At 41.8% G+C, this 20,000-nt stretch overlaps 1 protein-coding gene across 1 annotated transcript in view; it reads left to right on the top strand.

Moving 5' to 3' along the window:
- Positions 1 to 17,013, top strand: part of tshz3b (teashirt zinc finger homeobox 3b) — a 49,456-nt gene extending 32,443 nt beyond the window's left edge. Inside the window, exon 3 of the mRNA XM_050045718.1 lies at positions 11,615 to 17,013. Coding sequence (XP_049901675.1) covers positions 11,615 to 15,264 — 3,650 coding nt within the window. The 3' untranslated portion in view covers positions 15,265 to 17,013. The remainder of the gene's footprint in view (positions 1 to 11,614) is intronic.
- Positions 17,014 to 20,000: the final 2,987 nt, after the last annotated feature.

Below are 20,000 nucleotides of genomic sequence, written 5' to 3'. Positions count from 1 at the left end.
CCCAGCAACTAACCAGACTGCAATGCAAAGAGTGTGTGAATGTGTGTGTTTCTGACAGTGTGCATGTGTGCTTGTGTGTGGGGGAATACAGACCATAGACAATTCTACTCTATTTTAGCAAATCTCGCTCAACGTGCAAAAGCACTGACATTACTGCACAATTCTTGCTGGCATATAGCTGCATTTTCCTCTGCAATGTCTGTGTGTCTTAAATGTATTATTTTAGTCCCTGTGCATAGTATATTATGGTATTTATGGTATTTTCTTGAGTTGTGTGCGCAGCGGTGGGTGGCCACTTGTATGCGCACCCTTGCCCTCTTGGGAAGTCCAATCTGTTTTCTGGAAAAATGGTGAAAACCTGCGAAAAATATTGAGGAATTCACGGAAAAGTAAGAGAAAAACAAAGGAACTAACTGGGGAAAGTGAAAGAGAAAACAGCAAGCCTACGTGTGTGAGATGGGCTGGAGATGACGGAGGCAGAAAGGGAGAGATAGATAGAGAAAAAGAGGCAGGAAATGGCATTAAAGAGAGGAAGAACACAGGACGAGTGGGAGGTAAGGATGGAGGGAGTTCAGAGAGGAGAAACAAATGGGAGATGGTGGAAATGATGGATCTTGCTCAGCCCTGCTTGGCTAACTCTGCACATCCCGCTGGTTTTTCACACACACATGCACACACATACACACATCCCCTGGGACGAGTGCTCATGACCCTAGGTTGCCCTGTGGGCTTTGAGAGTGTGGCTGCTCCAAGTGCAAGCTATCTGAATAACAAAGGACAGGCAGAGGATCATTTACTGACAAACAGTCGCCCACTGATAATATTTGTGTAGCGTGAGGGAGATATCGTTGCCTGTGTGTGTCTATTCACACACACACACACACACACACACACACACTGTATTTCTATATACTTTTTATTCATTTTCATGTTCTCTGGATATGTCGCCCCGTTGAAATGCCCCTGTAGGCGATTAGAACCCAGACACCATAGTCCTCCATGTGTCTCCAACACACACATCATAGCAGCGAGCCCTGTGCTAACACTTGCATATATTATGTTGAACAGTGCTTTAATTGGGCCAGTACTGAGCGCTACAAAGTACTGGCACATTTGATTTTTGTCCAACTGAATACTTTTAGTACGCACTGCCGGCACTTTCTAATGAATGGAGATACACATGCTGTAGTTATTGTAAACCTGAAGTAAGTTTCCTGCTTAAACAGGAAGGAGCAGGAGGAGCTGTATGAGGAACTGTGCAATATGTTATTTCATTTGATAACAACTTAGATTTCTGAAAAACCTCTTTCGGTAAATGGCCTCCACAGAGCTATCCTTAGAAAAAGGGCCACGGTTTGTGCTGTTAGTTTGAATACACTGATTACTTTCAGCATTATGTTTTATGAATTATGGCAGGGCAACATATTGATATTATATCAATTGTGATATGAGAACAAGATATGGTCTAAGATTTTGGATGTTGTAAGTGTTTTCCTGGCTTTAAAGGCTGCATTACAGTAAAGTGGTGTTTTTCTGTTCTGTTATTTGCCTGTAGTCACTTTACTGATGATTATTCATCAAAAATCTCATTGTGAAAATATTAAATGAAAACACCAATATTCAACCCTCCAGTATCTGTTTGGTCGAAAGCATCATATTTGATATTTGGTTTTCTACATATTTCCCAGCCATATTATGAATAAGTAATTTTGTTGTCAAATTCTGTCAAATGGTAATACAGTTTACCAGGATATTTAGAAATCCCATATAGTCCATATAGTGCGCCAGAGGTCAGTCTGGTACAACAGGCAGCTGAGCTGACTGCGATTGGCGGGGATAACGTTACAGGACCGACGGCCTGAGTCGTGCCCACAACCGCAAAACCAGAGCAGAGAGACAGCAGGAAAAACTGTTTATTTTCACATCTAATTCATTGACTTGAGGTTTATTTCAGTCAAACCAGAGTTGGTGATTGTTGGAGCAGTGGACTAACTAACTAAATGACTAACAAGACTGACCAAGATGGTTTTGGTGAGTTTTATTCTATTCTCAGGCTGCTGGTTTAGAGTTCTTTATTCCAGCTCAGGCATGGAAGTTGTAGCTATCATACTGCTACTACAGTTAAAAGTTTGAAATTGAAAACCTCGAGCAGCTCGAAACTTAAATGACACTGACTCAAATCAGTGTGTGAAGTGCTAGTTTAGATAAAGGTAGTGTTCTGTTTTGCTAAACAGTGGGCCCAACTAGCATGTGGCATTTTCCTTAAACATCACATTTTATACTGATTCGCTGTGTGGACTGGTGGTTGTTAGAGCCTCAGAGTGGCATGTGAAATGTGTTGTGGTCTATAATGTACACATTACATTCTCGTCTTGTTCATTTCAATCAGTTAAAAGGGAATTACGATTTAATTTTATTGGGCATATATTCTGTTTCTAGCAGCTGATGCACGGGTGCTGACCTAGTTATTATTTCACCTTTCATAGCATGTTTGACATTTGTAATACAGCAGAGGGGCATCATCCAGATTTAACCAACATTGTCATCTCTTCTACTTTCTTTTCTCATTTTAATTTGTCCTGTAAGGGTTTCACCCAGTTCATCTTTTGTTTTCCGGCCACCTTTTGATTGGTTTCACATTTGTTTTCTTTATAAATCTTTAACACAAGATGTTGAATTAGATAGTGATCCTTGTTGTCTACACTATATCACTTATTCCTTTACAACTCCTCCTTAATTAACTAGCAGCTTTACAGTCAGCAAGAGGTCACATAGAGGCTCAGTGCTACTGACGACAAGTGTGTGTTAGCCTGGGTGTGTGTGTATGTTTGAGAGAGGGGGAGAGAGCGACAGAGAGGGAGAATTATTCACCTCTTTCATGTGTGTTTAGGATGCCAAGAGTCAGATATAACCGGAAATACTGACTTGATAATTAGTTGGAACTGTTTTTTTACACTTTTGTTACCATTTTTATAAATAACTGAATATTGCTGCTTTTAGACCACACAGACACACACACATGCACGCACACACTTTCCCACAGTTAAAATCAGTGTTTAGGTGGTAAGTTGACTTTGTCTTGAAAACAAACTCATTTGAAATGGTGCTGCATTTGATTTTTATAAAAATTGATCTGTTTTGCTTAGTAAATTCTGCACATGTATAAATACAGCACACACACACACACACACACACACACACACACGCATCAGTGAGTTTGTCAGTAGCTCTCTAGCCCAGGCATACACTCTTGTATTGGCACTGTAACAGCAGCATGTAAATACAGTGTCAGCAGCTCCCCAGCTGAGTGGCATGGGGAGATGATTAGCCAGGCTAACACAACACATACACAAACACACACACACACACACACACACACAAACATTTAAGGACGTACACAAGTGTGCTACAACGGTGTGTGTGTTTCTGAATAATCGCAGTGTTTCAGTGTGTTGCGATGCTGCTGCAGTCATAGACAGACACACTAACTGTTGCCACTCCAAATCTAATCTCCCCTCTCTCATCCTCCCTCTCTCTCTCGCTAACGCCACTGCCACTATGTGCTGTATATGCTAATATTATCTCAGCTTTTTTGAAAGGCATTTTGCATATTTCGGACTATCGTGCTGTTCATTACTGCTTATCAGCATGGAGCTAGTTCCTCATAGAAATAATTCATATACAGTACATACAGATACAGGCCTGAAAAAAAGTGCATTTTAGAGCAAACAAAAATCTAACAGCTATTATTGGGCTGCATTTTGTAAATGGACTGCATTTATAGTGCCTTTTTACCTCACCGGACAAAGTGCTTTCTAATTTTTCCCCTTACTCACCCATACACACACACTGATGGTGGCAGAGCGGCCATGCAAGATCTTGGCCTGGCAGTCAGGAGCAGGTTGGGGGTCAGTGTCTTTGACAAGCAGGAGTAAGGAATCAAACCAACAACCTTGTGATTAAAGGACGACCTACATCATGAGCCACAGCCTCTTGAACTGATTCATACAAATAATATGTAGTAAAAATCAAACTGAAACAAACAAAGAAACAAGTTTGGAGAAGATTATTTTTGATTTTTATTTCAACATACCACTGCCACATTATTAGAAGATGCTGCTTTAACAGAGAAACTATAGCTACAACAAGTAGAACTAAAACTACAACAAAAATATCTGTGAATGAATGGATGCACAGTACATCAGTGAAAGCTTATATATACATTGTAAATGTTGTATTTTTCCACAAGTACACCTTTAAGTGACTGAAATGTTTTTTTCAAACCCATTGCATAGAACACTATTGTAGGTCCTTGCAGAAAAAAATGATACCATATGACATTTAACTGCATAAAGTATGACAATACAATTTTTCAGCACAACGACTGCTAGATGTGGGCAATATGACAATAAATTCCATAACATAAAATGATGCACCGTCACAGATTTTGCCATAACTGTGATGCTGTGGTATCTATCCCTTTAATATGTTTGCATTTATTGTATTGGATTTTTATCAGATTTTTTTTTTATGTGAGGTAACAATTTGCACTCAGTTTGTTTGAGCAGTTTTCTTCTTATGTCTTAAGTAAACGGTACCTTAATTAAACTTGGAACCTTCCAACTGAGAGATGACAGTGCTAAAAACCGTACCGCCTTGCTATTCAGAGACTATTGACAATTGACCACACCGTGCTCTACTGATTGGTTCGTGTCATGTGAGAAACAGCGACCCAAGAGAAGTATATATAGTACCTATAGGCATTGTTTGAATACAGCTCAGCTCTCTCCAGTCTCATGAATGAAACCGACTTTGGCCTTGCTACATGGGTGCTGACACATGTGCACGTTGCAGTGCAGGGATTATAACATATCTTAGAGTACATTTTATGTATTTTCTATGTTGCAGCTGTTACTATTAACAAATAGGTAGAGTAGGTATAATTTACCCATTATTTATTTCACTTGCTGACTAATACACTTGATTAAAATTTAAATCATATGCATGGGCTTCGTTTACCACTTTCTACCAGTCATTTTTTTTGTAAGAAATCTGTACTGATACTCAAGTTTACTTTATAAGGTACTTTATCTTACACTGAAGTGATAACATATCAGTAGTCATATTGAATTAATTCCGACCTAGAATTTTGCAAGATAAGTTCAATATTGTAACAATAAACACTGAAGTGATGACCAAAAACAAATAGATATCTCACATTTACATTTCAAACGCCTTGAGTAGTACTACGAGAATATTGAAATAGTTAGGAGATAAAAAACATAAAAGCTATGAAGTAGAGTAACTATAATGTTGCTTTTGATTACTATCCGCATTTCCTGCAGGACTATCATGGTGATTTGTGCACGAGTCATTATTACAGCATGTGCAGCAATGTTTCTAGCAACATGGCGGGCCGTTGGAGAAGCAATTAGTGCATTATATTCCGATGATACTGTAAATATGTTACAGGTCTGGTAAGTCATGTAGCCGGTTGAGGGAACAGCTCCATTCGTCAGCCGTCTGGGTCGATGGAACACCTCTCGAGATCGATGGCACGCCTCGCCAATCCCAAGGCGCTCACTGCAGACAGCCATGCCCCTTTAACCACCCTCGCTGCACACACACACACATACACACACACACACACACATAGAAGCCATCCCACCAATTTGTCTGCGCATGTCAAATCGCAATAATTAAGTATTATTGATCTCAGATTCAATTAACTTCATTAATGTGGGTTGCACTGGTGATTGGGGAGGGATGGAAAAGGGGGAGGGAGGGAGGTGAGGGTGGAGATTATAGGATCTCATCAAGTGGGAAATGGCATGGGGGTGGATGCATGCAATGCACAAATATGTATAAATACACTCACACATAGTGTACATGTGAGAAAGCTCGGATAGGGGTTGCTTTCATCTCTGGTCTACAGACTTGTCTTCAGCTTCATCTCAACAAAAATGTTTCCCTACATAAGACTGATGAGGACAGTCTGTCTCAGTCTGTCTGTCTCACACACACACACAAACACAAACACACACACACACACACGCTGAAACTGCATGGTTTAAGCAGAAGTGTAAACAGGCAACGCTGACGTGCCAGTGTGTCTGATAGGGCTGTTAAGTGGTTATATAAGCATGATAAACTGTTTCCTAACATCATAACATCTGCAGAGTGCATAAGCATTTCCTCACTTTACACACACAGACAGGAATACAGAGACGCAGTTCACAAACACAGCTTCAAGTTTTTTTGACTGTAAATCCAAAATGTCCATTTAGTTTCATTTGACTGCCTATTATTAGAATTATTTGCTATTATAGCAGGGATTTGTAATTTTGTTCAGATGTCAAGAATAATTTCCAAGCCCTTCCAGCTCTCCTGGAAACAACTGTGGCGTTTGCTTGCTTGCCTCGGTTTCAGAATCGGCAATCTCTCCCCGGCCTGTTCGCCTGAAAATGAGATCAAACCACCTCTTCCACCCTGCTGACAATTCATCTTGAACTCTCTCTTCTCCCCTCTCTCTCTCTACTAATTAAAAGAGCACCTGCATACCTGGTGTGTTTGGCCCAGGCTTCTTCTACTCCAGCGGTTTTGCGCGTGTTTGTGTGTGTGTGTGTGTTTCTCCACATTTATCTCAGTATCCTGGGTCATAGTGTTGTGAACCTTGCAGCCTGGACCTAAGCCAGTAGCCTTGGGGATCATCTCTGCACGTTCACATTGTGTGCGAGTGTGTGTGTGGCCCCACTCTTGACTTCCTTCCAAGCCCTGCCTCCCTCCTCCTCCTCCTCCTTCTCCTCCACCTCCTTCTTCTCCACCTCATCCTCCTCCTCCTCTCCCCTAAGTCTTCTCTCCTTCTACCACATTTATTCATGTCTCCTTTCTCCTTCTTCTGTGGTTTGCACTATAAATTATGCTGCAGCTTTATTTGACTGCATTACCTACAACAATAAATACAATAATGGATAAGGTGTAGAGTGACCCTTTACCCGTCTTGCACTCATGCAAACACAGTGAAACCATGCTGTGCCAAGTTCTGGCTAAAGAAACAGTGGGGCAATGAACAGCCACTCTCTTGAACCCAATAGGAATATTACAGTGTGTTTCTATTAGGGCAAAACTAACAAGTCTTCTAATAAGTTAGGGGCATAACAGTGATTCCCAACCACTGGGCTATAGGGAAAGATCAGAGAGAGGCAGCCAATTTGAGAAAAAATAGAAATTCTTTTTTGTTACCAAAAACAAAAACTAGATGTTCAGGAGGAAATTTTGTCATTGTTCTTTATTATTATTATATAATATATTATTAAACTATTTATTTTTTTCAATTTATTTATTGTCACAATAACCGGTAGACTGCCTGGTACTAGCGGCTGACGACACAACACAGGCCTTAGGTTCATCGTGTGGTGTGATTGAGCAGCCCTCACTTCTAAACATTACATTTATATACAACTCATTTGAAACAGAAAATATGATGTGAGGAAAACATAATGCCGTGCATATTACATTTTCTACTAACATAATGAGGAAATGTTGCTGATTAACATACCTGAAAAGTCGCAAAAATGTTGATACTGAACTTATCAGCAGAATAGACAACCTTGCAATATAATATCCACTCATAGTGACTTCACTGTTATTTGAAATTACCTTTTTTATTATTAACATTTAGCTTATCTGAAATCACAACATTTCCCCAATTAAGAGAGGAGTCTTTGTAATTACATTTTTGATTAAAAAAGAATCTGTGATCCTTCCCTAACCTTAACAAAAAGACTTTTGTTGCCTAAACCTAAGATCAGAATCTGGACACAAACGGGGAGTTTAGGTGTCAAGGTCCTGCATTTTGTACGCCTGCTATCCTCCCCAAAACCCTCATTGGGAAGCCGTGAATGTAGTGTTTCCATACCTGAAAGAAATGTTGTCTAAAATAATTCAGGCTGCAATTATGTTGTCACAGCAACATAATTAAGAAAGACGTTTACTAAAAGTCGAATGTTTAGGATTTAATGGCATCAGTTAGCAGAAATTGTCTATAATATTCCTAACTATGTTTTCATTAGTTGATATTTACCTGAAAATAAGAATTGTGTTATTGTTACCTTAAAATGAGCTGTTTACATCTACATTATGGAGCAGTTTCTCTTCCACAGTCTGCCATGTTGTTTCTACAGTAGCCCAGAAGGAATAAATCCAACACTGGCTCTCCGCATAGGGCCATAATCGTTTTCTTGTAGGCCATCATAGTTCTCTTACACACTTGGCACATGGGAGAAGTTTCAGTTCTGCAACCTCACCGCTAGATGCCACTAAACCCTACACACTGTACCTTTAACATACAAACACAATTTCTAGGACGCAGGGTTGGATTGAGATTATGTGAAAACTAACTGGTGATCTAGCAGAGAGGTGGAATTAATAGCTAGAAGTAATGGTTCAAACAGTCTAAGTAGTAGTATTATGAATGTAAACGTGACTGAACCTACTGCACAAGAGAGACAAAGCCTAGATTTATCACTTTGTCTTGTATGAAAAAAATGTGCAATGATATCATTTTTTATATAATTAATAGTGTTCAAATCAATTCATTTGAAACACATTTAGAACATAGTGGGTGGTGATGATACCAGAGTACTTGAGCTCATCTAACAGGGTTGTTAGACAAAACAGGTTAGGAACCACGACTGCACATAGTGAAACAGCAACATTGCCTGCAAGCTTTGGGTGGATGGTGACACGCAGAAGTAAGCCAAGCTCAAAATGAACTTAAACAAGCCACATTTTCACCCATAAAATATATCACAGCAAGGACGACGTTTATATTCACAAGGATATTGAGACTGTTGAAACTGCAATCAACAGGGTATTTATTTTATGATGTCACAAAACAATGCAGGCAGCTGTAGTTGAACCTAAACTGCCACTGCAGCTCATTCAATGCAAGCCATTGTATTAATTTATTGTAACACTGCACCTATTAAATGTCAAATGTTTTCCACATTTCAACATCCTTTGCCTCAAACAAGTCCAGAAATCAGTCGTGTGCCTCATGCTCCGTGTAGGTGGATGTAGCCTACACACCGAGGTTTCATTCAGCACATACTGGTCTTGCTGGCAAACACAATTTTCTCCCTGATCCTCTGCATGTGTCTCTATACATATCACACAGTTGCAGGTACACAGATGGGCACACGCACACACAAATACACAGCGTGTTCTTATCACACAAAGGCAGCTAATTTGAAGCGGAGTGCGTATGTTGTGTTTTAAAGGAGATTTCACATTGATGTTTGGCCTTGATGAGAGCGCCAGGCTGCTGTGTTCGGCTGTTTCCTCAGCCAGAGCATTGTTCTCTTAAACAGCTGTCGTTTTGGCTGATTCAGAACAGATGGCATGTACATGTGGGTCTGCTCGGCTGCACGTATGTGCGGGCGGGTGGATGTGTCTCTGAGACAGAGTGGGGGAGAGAGAGGGAGAGAGAGAGCGAGACGGGGGGAGATGGGGAAGCTGTGAGAGAGGGGGATGTGTGTTTGTGTGTGTGTGTGTGTGTGTGTGTGTTTTATATCCATAAATGTTAAAACATGCAGCAGAAAGGGATCAAGGTTTTAAGATAGTTGCACTTCAATAAAAATAAAAGACAAACATTAGTAACTGATGCATTCTGGATAGGGGTCATGTGACCCAGCAGTTTTTTAAATCACACATAACAACATCTAATACAAGATAACGTGTTTGAAGTGTTTCAAATGGATCCTTTTTGTTAGACTGAAGGCTAGAGCAAACTGCATGTTCAACACAGAAGTTCCCGAGATTGCCTGAAGGCAAAGCAGTTACAGTACAACTGGTGTGTATGTGTGTGCCTGTTTGTGTGTGTGATGGGCTCTGGGATATCTGTGTCTCTGTGCATCTGTTTGTCCCACGGTGGTGTCGTATCATCGCCGATGGCAACCAGTAGCCTGACAATGACAGAGACTCCTCTCTGTGTTGCTGCTGATGCAGTACTAGCACATACGCAAATACACACACACACACACACGAACACACACACGCACACTTCTTGAGGTGCTCAGTTAGAGACGGGAGTCGGTAACGGCTGAAGTGTGTTGTATGATGTGGCTGGCAGGTTGTGTAGGTATTACTTGTGGAAGCCCGCATTTTCCCATGTATTCAGGCCCGCATTTTCACCTTACTGTAGGCACTATCTGGAGTTTTGTTTTCAACCTAGCTACCTTGCATATTTCTCTGTAATTCTCCTGTTTATACATAATTTTACTCTCTCTCATCATAGATACCACAAAATTTACTTATACCATATTATTTTACTATATATTATTTTATTTATTTAACCTTTTTGTGACTTTAAAAGTGTTAGATTCAGATTGAATATGTGCTTCTGTGCCACACCCGTCCCACTGACCGGCTCGCTCTGTGTTTACATACCAGCTCAGATGAGTGATGGCCTGTTACAGAAAGGAATGCTAGGCACAAGGCCACTGATGTCCATACACACACTCATCTTCTTTGCCAGTGTAGTTGCGAAAACAAGAGGTTTGTGTATGCATGCGCCTGCGTGCACTTCAATTGTTATTCAGAAATCCAGCCTTAATCACAAAGTGTGAGCATGCTGCATTTCTCATCTGATGTTGTTTTATCCTTTTGATAGACTTATTAAAAAAAAAGAAACATTCATAGATGTACAAAGAGGCGAGACTGTGATTTGTCTTGATACATATTTTCTCTTTATGATTTCCATTGTATTATTCTTAAACTAGAGGGATTTGAATATAAATTGAAAGCCTCAAGCCCACTCCCCGAAGCTAAACTGTAAATAATAACTCTAAACTTTTTCTAATCTTTGGTAATTGAAGCAAATGGGTTTTGCGGGGAGAGATTTGTTGCAGGCAAACGTACATACATTCATTTTTATTTACGAGGAGGCGAGGGCTGAGCAGTGTAATGAGTGAAAATGCATGCTTAATTTAAATGGCGAGTGTGTCTGTTAGGGAATGCATTAGAGTCTGCAGAAGAAGCGTAAGACATATTAATTGACAGACAGGAACCGCTGTCTCCGAGGTTGATACAAGTAATTTATTACTTCAGAAACGAATGCCACCGCCAGAATGTGCTTCATTAATTTCAAATTTAGTTTTAATTTCAAGCTGTTGCCCCTTGAGAAGAATAAGGTGGCAAGTTCTGTTTAAAGAGACATTTTTCCCCTCTCCCTCCCTCCATCTTTCTCTTTCCATTCTCCATCTCTCTCTCTGGCTGTCTCTGATTTTCTGCAGTACAGAACAAAGACCTGGGGGTGGAGAGAGAATGGGAGGGGGTGGTAACTTGATTCCAATTTGAAAACAATGTCAATGTAAAAGGTGGAAGTTAGAAAAGAATTACTGCAACTGTTTATGATAGGAAATACTTTGTCTGTGAATGCCATTGGATGATTGCACTGTTTCCTCTTGAGAAAGTGTGAATGTCAGTATCTTGTGTTTCTATCAGTTCCCGGCTTGGTGAAGAAACAGGAATACAGAGTTGAGGATCTCCATCATTAGATATGCTGTCAGTATGATTCTAACAAATCTCTCTCCCTCTTTGTTTTTCTTTGCAGCATACGTCCCTGAAGATGAGAAGGAAGCAGCCCTGTTGGATGAGGACCTGGATGGAGATGACTCAGCACAGGAGGGGGAGGAGCCTGCTGCCAAGTTCCTATGTCAAGACAAGGACTTCCTTCTAAAGGACAGGCCAGGATCCACTGGCTTCCATGACTCCCCCAATGCTGCTGACTTTTCTGGTCAAGAGCTCGACAGTGAGTCTCACTTGAGCGAATCCAGTGACAGAATGTCTGATTTTGAGATCTCCTCACTTAAAAATGAGGATGATGTCCTCCTCTCTAAAGACCCCTCAAATGCCCTGTCCCTATCTTCCTCCTCCGTCATGATGGCTGCTGCCAATGCTGCTGCCACAGTAAGTGGAGATGAGGCCATTTCAGCCACAACAGGGTCTGTGGCTGACAGCCTGGAGAAGATGAAGGCCATTTACACTTCTTTCCTGACCAACTCCTATTGGTCCACACTGAATCTGAACCTGAGCCAGCCTCCTGCAGAAAAACCCCCTCGCAGTCACAGCAGCAGCAGTAGTAGCAGCAGTAGCAGTAGCTGTGGAAGTGGAGGCTATGACTGGCACCAGACAGCTATGGCCAAAACCCTCCAACAGGCCTCACAGAACCACAACAACAGACTGGGGCTGGTTCAACATCCCACAGTGGCTGTATCCACAGCGTCTACAGAACCCAACCTCTTTAGTACCGTCCAGCTGTACCGGCAGAGCTCCAAGTTGTATGGTTCTATATTCACTGGCGCCAGCAAGTTCCGCTGTAAGGACTGCAGTGCGGCATATGACACACTAGTGGAGCTCACAGTGCACATGAATGAGACGGGCCACTACCGCGATGATAACCACGAGACAGATGGTGAGGGTGCTAAACGGTGGTCAAAACCCAGAAAGCGGTCCTTGCTAGAGATGGAGGGGAAGGAGGATGCCCAGAAAGTTCTGAAGTGCATGTACTGTGGGCACTCCTTTGAATCCCTCCAGGACCTAAGTGTCCACATGATCAAGACGAAACACTACCAGAAAGTGCCTCTGAAAGAGCCTGTTACACCAGTGGCAGCTAAGATCATCTCCTCAGCTCGAAAGAGAGTCCCAATGGAACTAGACATCCCTAGCTCACCAGACTCTAATGGAGGCACCACACCTAAGCCCACCTCCCTCAATGACTCTAATGACATACTCCAGAAGGTCACCAACCCTTACATCACACCTAACAACCGCTATGGACACCAGAATGGTGCCAGCTATGCCTGGCAGTTTGAATCCAGGAAGTCACAGATCCTCAAATGTATGGAGTGTGGCAGCTCTCATGACACACTGCAAGAGCTAACTGCTCACATGATGGTGACTGGACACTTTATTAAAGTCACCAACTCTGCTATTAAGAAAGGCAAACCCATTATAGAATCCTCAACCCCAACCCCCACACCCAATGCAGCAGCTGAAGAAAAGGTCCAGTCCGTTCCCCTGGCTGCCACAACCTTCTCCCCTCCACCTGCCCCAGTGCCTCCTCCAACCAGCATCTCCCCCACTGCCATGGTTGTGGAGATAAAAAAGGAGGAGAGGGAAGAGGAATGCACTAAAGAGTCCATTATCAACAATGGTAATCTCAACAAAGAGAAGAAAGCAGGTGAGGAAGAGGCTGAGGAGAAGTTTGATATTTCTTCAAAATACTCCTATCTGACAGAGGAGGATCTGGATGAAAGTCCGAAAGGGGGTCTTGACATCCTCAAGTCCTTGGAGAACACAGTGACCTCAGCCATCAACAAAGCCCAAAATGGAGCTCCAAGCTGGGGTGGGTATCCCAGTATCCATGCTGCCTACCAGCTCCCAAACATAATGAAGCTCTCGTTAGGCAACTCTGGGAAGAGCTCTCCCCTTAAGTACATGTTCCCTGGTGGGGAGATTCTCTCTCCCACTGGTAAGATCCAGCCTCTGATCTCCCCTCCCAGTCGCCAGAACTCCCCGTTACCCAAAAACAACTTCCATGCTATGGAGGAACTGGTCAAGAAAGTGACAGAGAAAGTGGCAAAGGTAGAAGAGAAAATGAGAGAGCCCAGTGGTGTTGTGAGGGGATCTCCTTTGAGACGTACCACGCCCTCACCCTGCAACAGCGAGGCAGGGGACTCAGCCCAAGGAGAATCGCCAAAAGAAAACAGAGCAGGAGGCTGTAAAACTCCAGAGAATACAAGTGGAACGGAAAAGACAGTAGGTGATGGAGGTGGAACCAATCACAGAGATTCAAATGGAGATATTTCCATAAAGGAGTCTGTGGAGAATGGAGTGGAGTCCACAGCTGTGACGTCCCCCCTGCCTGCCTCCATGTGTGGCAGTACAGCTATCATCACAGACCATCCACCTCCAGAACAGCCATTCGTCAACCCTCTCAGCGCCCTGCAGTCAGTAATGAACGTCCACCTGGGGAAGGCCGCTAAGCCTGCCCTGCCCTCCCTTGACCCGATGAGCATGCTGTTCAAGATGAGCAACAGCCTGGCAGAGAAAGCAGCAGTGGCTGCTTCCACCCCACCAGCACAGACCAAAAAGCCCAGTAATGACCGCTTAGACCGCTACTTCTACCAGCAACATCTAAACAATGACCAACCCATAGATCTCACCAAAGGCAAAAATGCTGATAAAAACAGCAGTAGTGGTTCTTTGGGTTCAACGGCTCTCTCTTCCACCACAACCACCCCATCCTCAATTTCTCCCTCCTCCACTGTCACTATGACCAAAGCCTCAGCTGCAGTAGCTTCCTTTATGTCCACCTCCCCTTTGAGAGAAAACGCACTGTCAGACATCTCTGACATGTTGAGGAACCTGACAGAAAGTCAGACTGTCTCCAAGTCCTCCACACCTACCAGCCTGTCTGAGCGCTCCGACATTGAAGGTGTCACACAGGAGGAGACAGAAGATGTTTCACCAGCCCAGAAACGTAAAGGCCGCCAGTCCAACTGGAACCCTCAACACCTTCTCATCCTACAAGCCCAGTTTGCTTCCAGTCTGAGACAAACAAGTGATGGCAAGTACATGATGTCGGACCTGAGCCCACAGGAGAGAATGCACATCTCCCGTTTCACTGGTCTCTCAATGACTACGATATCCCACTGGCTGGCTAACGTCAAGTACCAGCTAAGGAGAACCGGTGGCACCAAGTTCTTGAAAAACTTGGATTCAGGTCACCCTGTGTTCTTCTGCAGTGACTGCGCCTCTCAGATCCGCTCACCATCCACCTATGTCAGCCACTTGGAATCCCACTTGGGCTTCCGTCTGCGAGACCTGGCCAAGCTTTCTGGGGAGCAGCTGCTCAGCCAGATTTCGCAGCAACATCATCAACAACGCCACACCAAAGGACTATCTGAAAAACTGCTCTCTAATCTTCATCCATCCAGCCACCCTTTACCCTCCTCTCTACCCACATCCCTGCCCTCTTCTGTACCCATCTCCCTCCCCTCGTCCTTAACCACCTCTCTGCCCTCAACTGAATCCCCGTCACCCTCCCCCGACGACGACGACAGTGGGGCTATGTACCAGTGCAAGCTCTGCAACCGGACTTTTGCAAGCAAGCACGCGGTCAAGCTTCACCTGAGCAAGACTCATGGGAAGTCCCCCGAGGACCACCTCATGTATGTGTGTGAGCTGGAGAAACAGTAGCACTGGCTGGGGACAATGCTGCGTTATTTTGTAATGGCTCACTCTTTCTTGCTCTGTCTCTCTTAAGCCTTTCACAGACATTTCTTTCAAAGAAAAGAATGGATTATTAACATGATGGAACTGCACAAAGATGCCATACAACTACTGTTTTGAGTTTTGGCACATGATTTTAAATTTTGTGTTGTAGCAGTTGTTTTTTCCTTTTGTCGCTGTGTGAGGTAGACTCACTCTGGCCCAAGACACTCGATTTTAGTGATCTCCTTTGACAGGAATAGAGTGACTTTTTTTCAAACTGTGCAGATGGGGGCTGTTGTCATTGAGAAGATACAGTATATGAAGGTTTAAAAAAAGAAATTCTAAAATGAAGTGGTGTGTATTTTGAAACTTGTGTAAATGGAATTAAGTTCCTTTATATTTTGACATCACTGGGATGTGATAAGCTGCATGCATAAATAAAACAGTTTAGTTAAACATTTTCTAACTAAATCTGGTGCACTTTCCATGATTTTTTTTCTTTTTTTCACTATCTCGCTCGCTCTTATGTTTAATTTTTTTCTTTTTTGTGCTGGAGTCAGCATTTAAAATTTAACCCTCTGAGTACGTCAAAGCACTTCTACACCTAAGATCCAAACACTATTGACTCAAGATTTGAGATTGTGAATTATTGAAGCTATTGTGAGAATTAGATGGACAATGTGTGCATTGTGTCTGCAATGCCTGCTTCCCAGACATACAGTGGGTCTAATCCTAGACATGAAAGCATTTTTTTAAAAGGAGATTCTCTACTCACTGCAAGGTTTTCATCTTGGGCTTAATATTTGTTTGAGATATGTTTGCAGGACTTGACACAAGCATTGTAGCTATGTGGTAAGAAAAAAAGAAAAAAAAAGAAATCTGAAGTCTTTTACTTTGGTCGATCAGGGACCTATATTAATTCAGGTCTGTGTAAAATATGTATATAAAAACATATTAACTAATTCCTGTCTAAATTATGCATAATTTCTATATTTTTTAATTTAAAAGGATTATGACTATCTGCTGGTGCACAGTATATGAAGACATAAATAAAATTGTTTTGCACAATAGTTTTATAAATGTGTTATTTAATCAAAGGATACGAAAAAAGATAGGTAGCAAAAGGATGACAACAGGTGAATCTTTTTATTCCCAACTCGTGCTCAAAGGGTTAAAGACTCTTTTTACCAGACACTACTCTACATGTGCCGCTGTATGAACACTAAAAAGATATTAAAGGTTGTACAAAAAAGATGTTACTTTATAAAGATATTTCACATGTAAACTGTTATTTATAAGCACTCTTGGTTGTTTCATATTGTTGAATGCCTTTTTGATTGGTCCTGTTTTTTTTGTTGTTTTTTTTTGTTTTTTTTGTTCTGTCTAATTACTCTGCCATGATTCCACACTGCAGCTTTATCTTTTTGGGCTATGAAAGGTAACCATGGTTACACTAACCTCTTGAGTGACAAGTTCTGCTACATTTTTGGCAGTTAATTTGCTGAAGTAACTGACAGCTGCCAGGGTAGAGAAATAAAAAAAAATCCTTATGTGTAAAATATCGGCATGTAAACAGCACAGATACTGTAATGCATTCTGTGCCGTTAGTCTTTTTCATTTCGTTCTTTCGTTTTCTGTTGTTGTTGTTCTTGACAATGAACCCCCATTATATGACTTCATATAACCTTGTTTTCTACTGCAGCATTAAAAAAAGGAAACTGTTTTTTGCAATAATGTGTGTATGCATCGTGTGTGTCATGGCTATCAATTATGTGTGTGCTGTGCAGTCCCTAATGAGCACATTAGACTGGGAGTGTGTCAACGTCTGTCTGTGACGAGCTGCATACTAGTTTACAGTGAGTGGCAGCAGCGGGGCCGTGTGGGAGACAAACACACGCACGTATGCGCACACACACTCATACACACACACAAATCCAGACATGCAAACAGACACCTTCATTGTTGGGCTTTCCCAGTAGCCTCTTCTGTTGTCCTTGGCTTAGACTAAGGCATACAGTATAGTGCATATATAAGACTGAGCCTGCAACAAAAGGCCTCAGAAACAGTGAACAATCAAATGACATAAAGTTGTTTTTATCATTATAAGGGGGCAGCAGAGCAATCAGACAACCAAAAAGCAACTGAGCTTCATACTTCATACCTTCTTTCTCTTTCAACATGGGATATAGAAATATAGACACACACACACAAACACACACAAAGTTTCCCTTCCATATCTCAAGCTCTATAATTACCTCCAACGTCCATTTTGTGACTACTCTGCAAGGTAAGACACCTGGCAGACATATTTGTTTAGGCTTCATGGGAGATGACAACAATGCTGACAAGATGAGCAGGTCCTTTCAGGTGTTTATTTATTCATAATTTTACCTGTCCGGAGCTGTGATTAGATAGGAATTGTATCACTATCAATTTGATAATATGTGCTGCACAATACTATGATACAGATAACGTAGATGGAACCAAGAGTTAAAGTTTACAAAGGAAGAGATCTATGAGAGCTGCCTTCTGTCCAGAGATCTACATGAGAATCAGTATATGTTCAGCACAGATAAGGGAAGGAGTATACAAAGGTAGGTATTAGCTGGAGAGAGAACTAGCACATACACCGTGTATCAACAAATTGCCGAAATGTGCCCATACAAACACACAAGTGCATTCAACAAACATATATACAAAGCACATATAATAAATCAAAGTGAGACAGTGCTGTGTGTTCCTGAACCACATCACTTTTCCTGCTCCATTCTGCCTCTTAATATACCATCCTGAAAAAAACAAAACACATGCATGGGCTGGTACACCCACCTGCACATAAGCAAAAACACACAGCAACTTTGAATTGTACAGACCAGGATACCAAATCTCTTCCTTTCTTCACACATATGCCCGTGGATGCACAAAAGGCCAATACACACATGCGTGCACGCACGCACACACACACACACACACACACACACACACCTCTCAACAGCCAGGTAGAAGGACTTCATCCGCAGTGACAAGGTGCCACTGTGTGTGAAAATGTCAGCCTTCAACAGCGCAGCCTGAAGTCTGGCACCGTATTTAAGGCTCTCATTAGCCTCAAAGAAAATATGCATGAAATTGAAGTGTAAGAAAGCCCTTTTCTCTCTCTCCCTGTCTTCACATCCGGCGAGCAGAGGCAAGGGCTTATTAAGGTTCAAAACTAGCATGCAGGAGACCACCACTGGGATGTGCACACGCACACAGACACACACACCAACATACATAGGGAAACACATTCACAGTCACGCACCTATGTATCTCAGTGCAATCATAACTTGCATTAAACCCCATTAGTTTCAGTCAGTGAGGTAAAATGAAAGTAAATGCTGACCTCCTGGTACTGATCATCCTGAGGCAAACACCAACTTTTTTTTTTCACATGAAAACACTCATACAACTTCTGTTTAACACAACACTTTCATGTGTACATTTTTTGTAGATCACAATGACATACACCACAGTTCATAAAAAGAGGGAAAAGTTGGTTAAGCTTATAATCTTTACAATTTCAGTATTGATTTGACAACGATATGGTGACCTGTGGTAATGGCAACTGCACTTTAATGATACAGGTTAAAGAGTTCCATTCAAAATGATACGTATATTGACAACTGGGGGCAAAACACTCTCATACTCAAAAATGCAGCAGAAGCAGAGCAAATTGTGCATCCGTTTACAGAAAAAAACAGCACAACACATTGTTTTAATAAAGAAACCATTAAAAGACAGTCATCATAGTTGTTCAACTCCAGCTGTGCAGTAAAGGGGGATTTCCAGTAACAACATAGGCAGCTACATAATGCAAATACATTACATGGTTTTGCTCAAAAAATTATGGCCATAATACTGGCCAAAAAATGGGGTTCATGTAATGGAGGTCTTAATTACTCTTACTTGAACTTCACTGTAGATGAGGCAACATCATGTACAGTTTCAAGTGTGTTTCTTATGCTGAAACAATTGGTTGACTAATCAATTAACTAACAACATGTTGAGTGGTTTATTGGCAAAGTAAATTCTCACACAACAAGACAAAGAATTAAAAAACAATGCTAACCAAAAATGGTGCACATTGGCTGTTTCAAGCTTTTTAAATAGGATGACTTTCCACTGCGTTTCATTCAATTACAAATAGATGCGGGATTTCCGTAAAGAATGACTACAATGCGGTGCTGGTTGTGGTTGCTTAGCAACTTTAGACGCAGCCTGCCTCTGCGCCCTTTGGTACAATTTAGCGCTGTTTTCAGCTGGTTAAAGGAGTAGCAATGTCCCAGCCCCTTGCTCATTAGAACTTGCTTTTTAGCCATGCTAACAGCATGACTCTGGGTGAGTCCACCACTTTTGTCCAGATTTAAATATCTCAAAAAGATTCGTTTGGATTTTAATATACACTGAACAAAAATATAAACGCAACACTTTTGTTTTTGCTCCCATTTTTCATGAGCTGAACTCAAAGATCTAAAACATTTTCTATACACACAAAAAACGATTTCCCTCAAATATTGTTCACAAATCTGTCTAAATCTGTGTTAGTGAGCACTTCTCCTTTGCTGAGATAATCCATCCCACCTCACAGGTGTGGCATATCAAGATGCTGATTAGACAGCATGATTATTGCACAGGTGTGCCTTAGGCTGGCCACAATAAAAGGCCACTCTGAAATGTGCAGTTTT

Source organism: Epinephelus moara, chromosome 1 (assembly GCF_006386435.1).
Source record: "Epinephelus moara isolate mb chromosome 1, YSFRI_EMoa_1.0, whole genome shotgun sequence".
NCBI lineage: Eukaryota > Metazoa > Chordata > Actinopteri > Perciformes > Serranidae > Epinephelus > Epinephelus moara.
The sequence above is the reverse complement of the archived record's forward strand: the minus strand, read 5'-3'. Positions and strand labels throughout refer to the sequence as shown.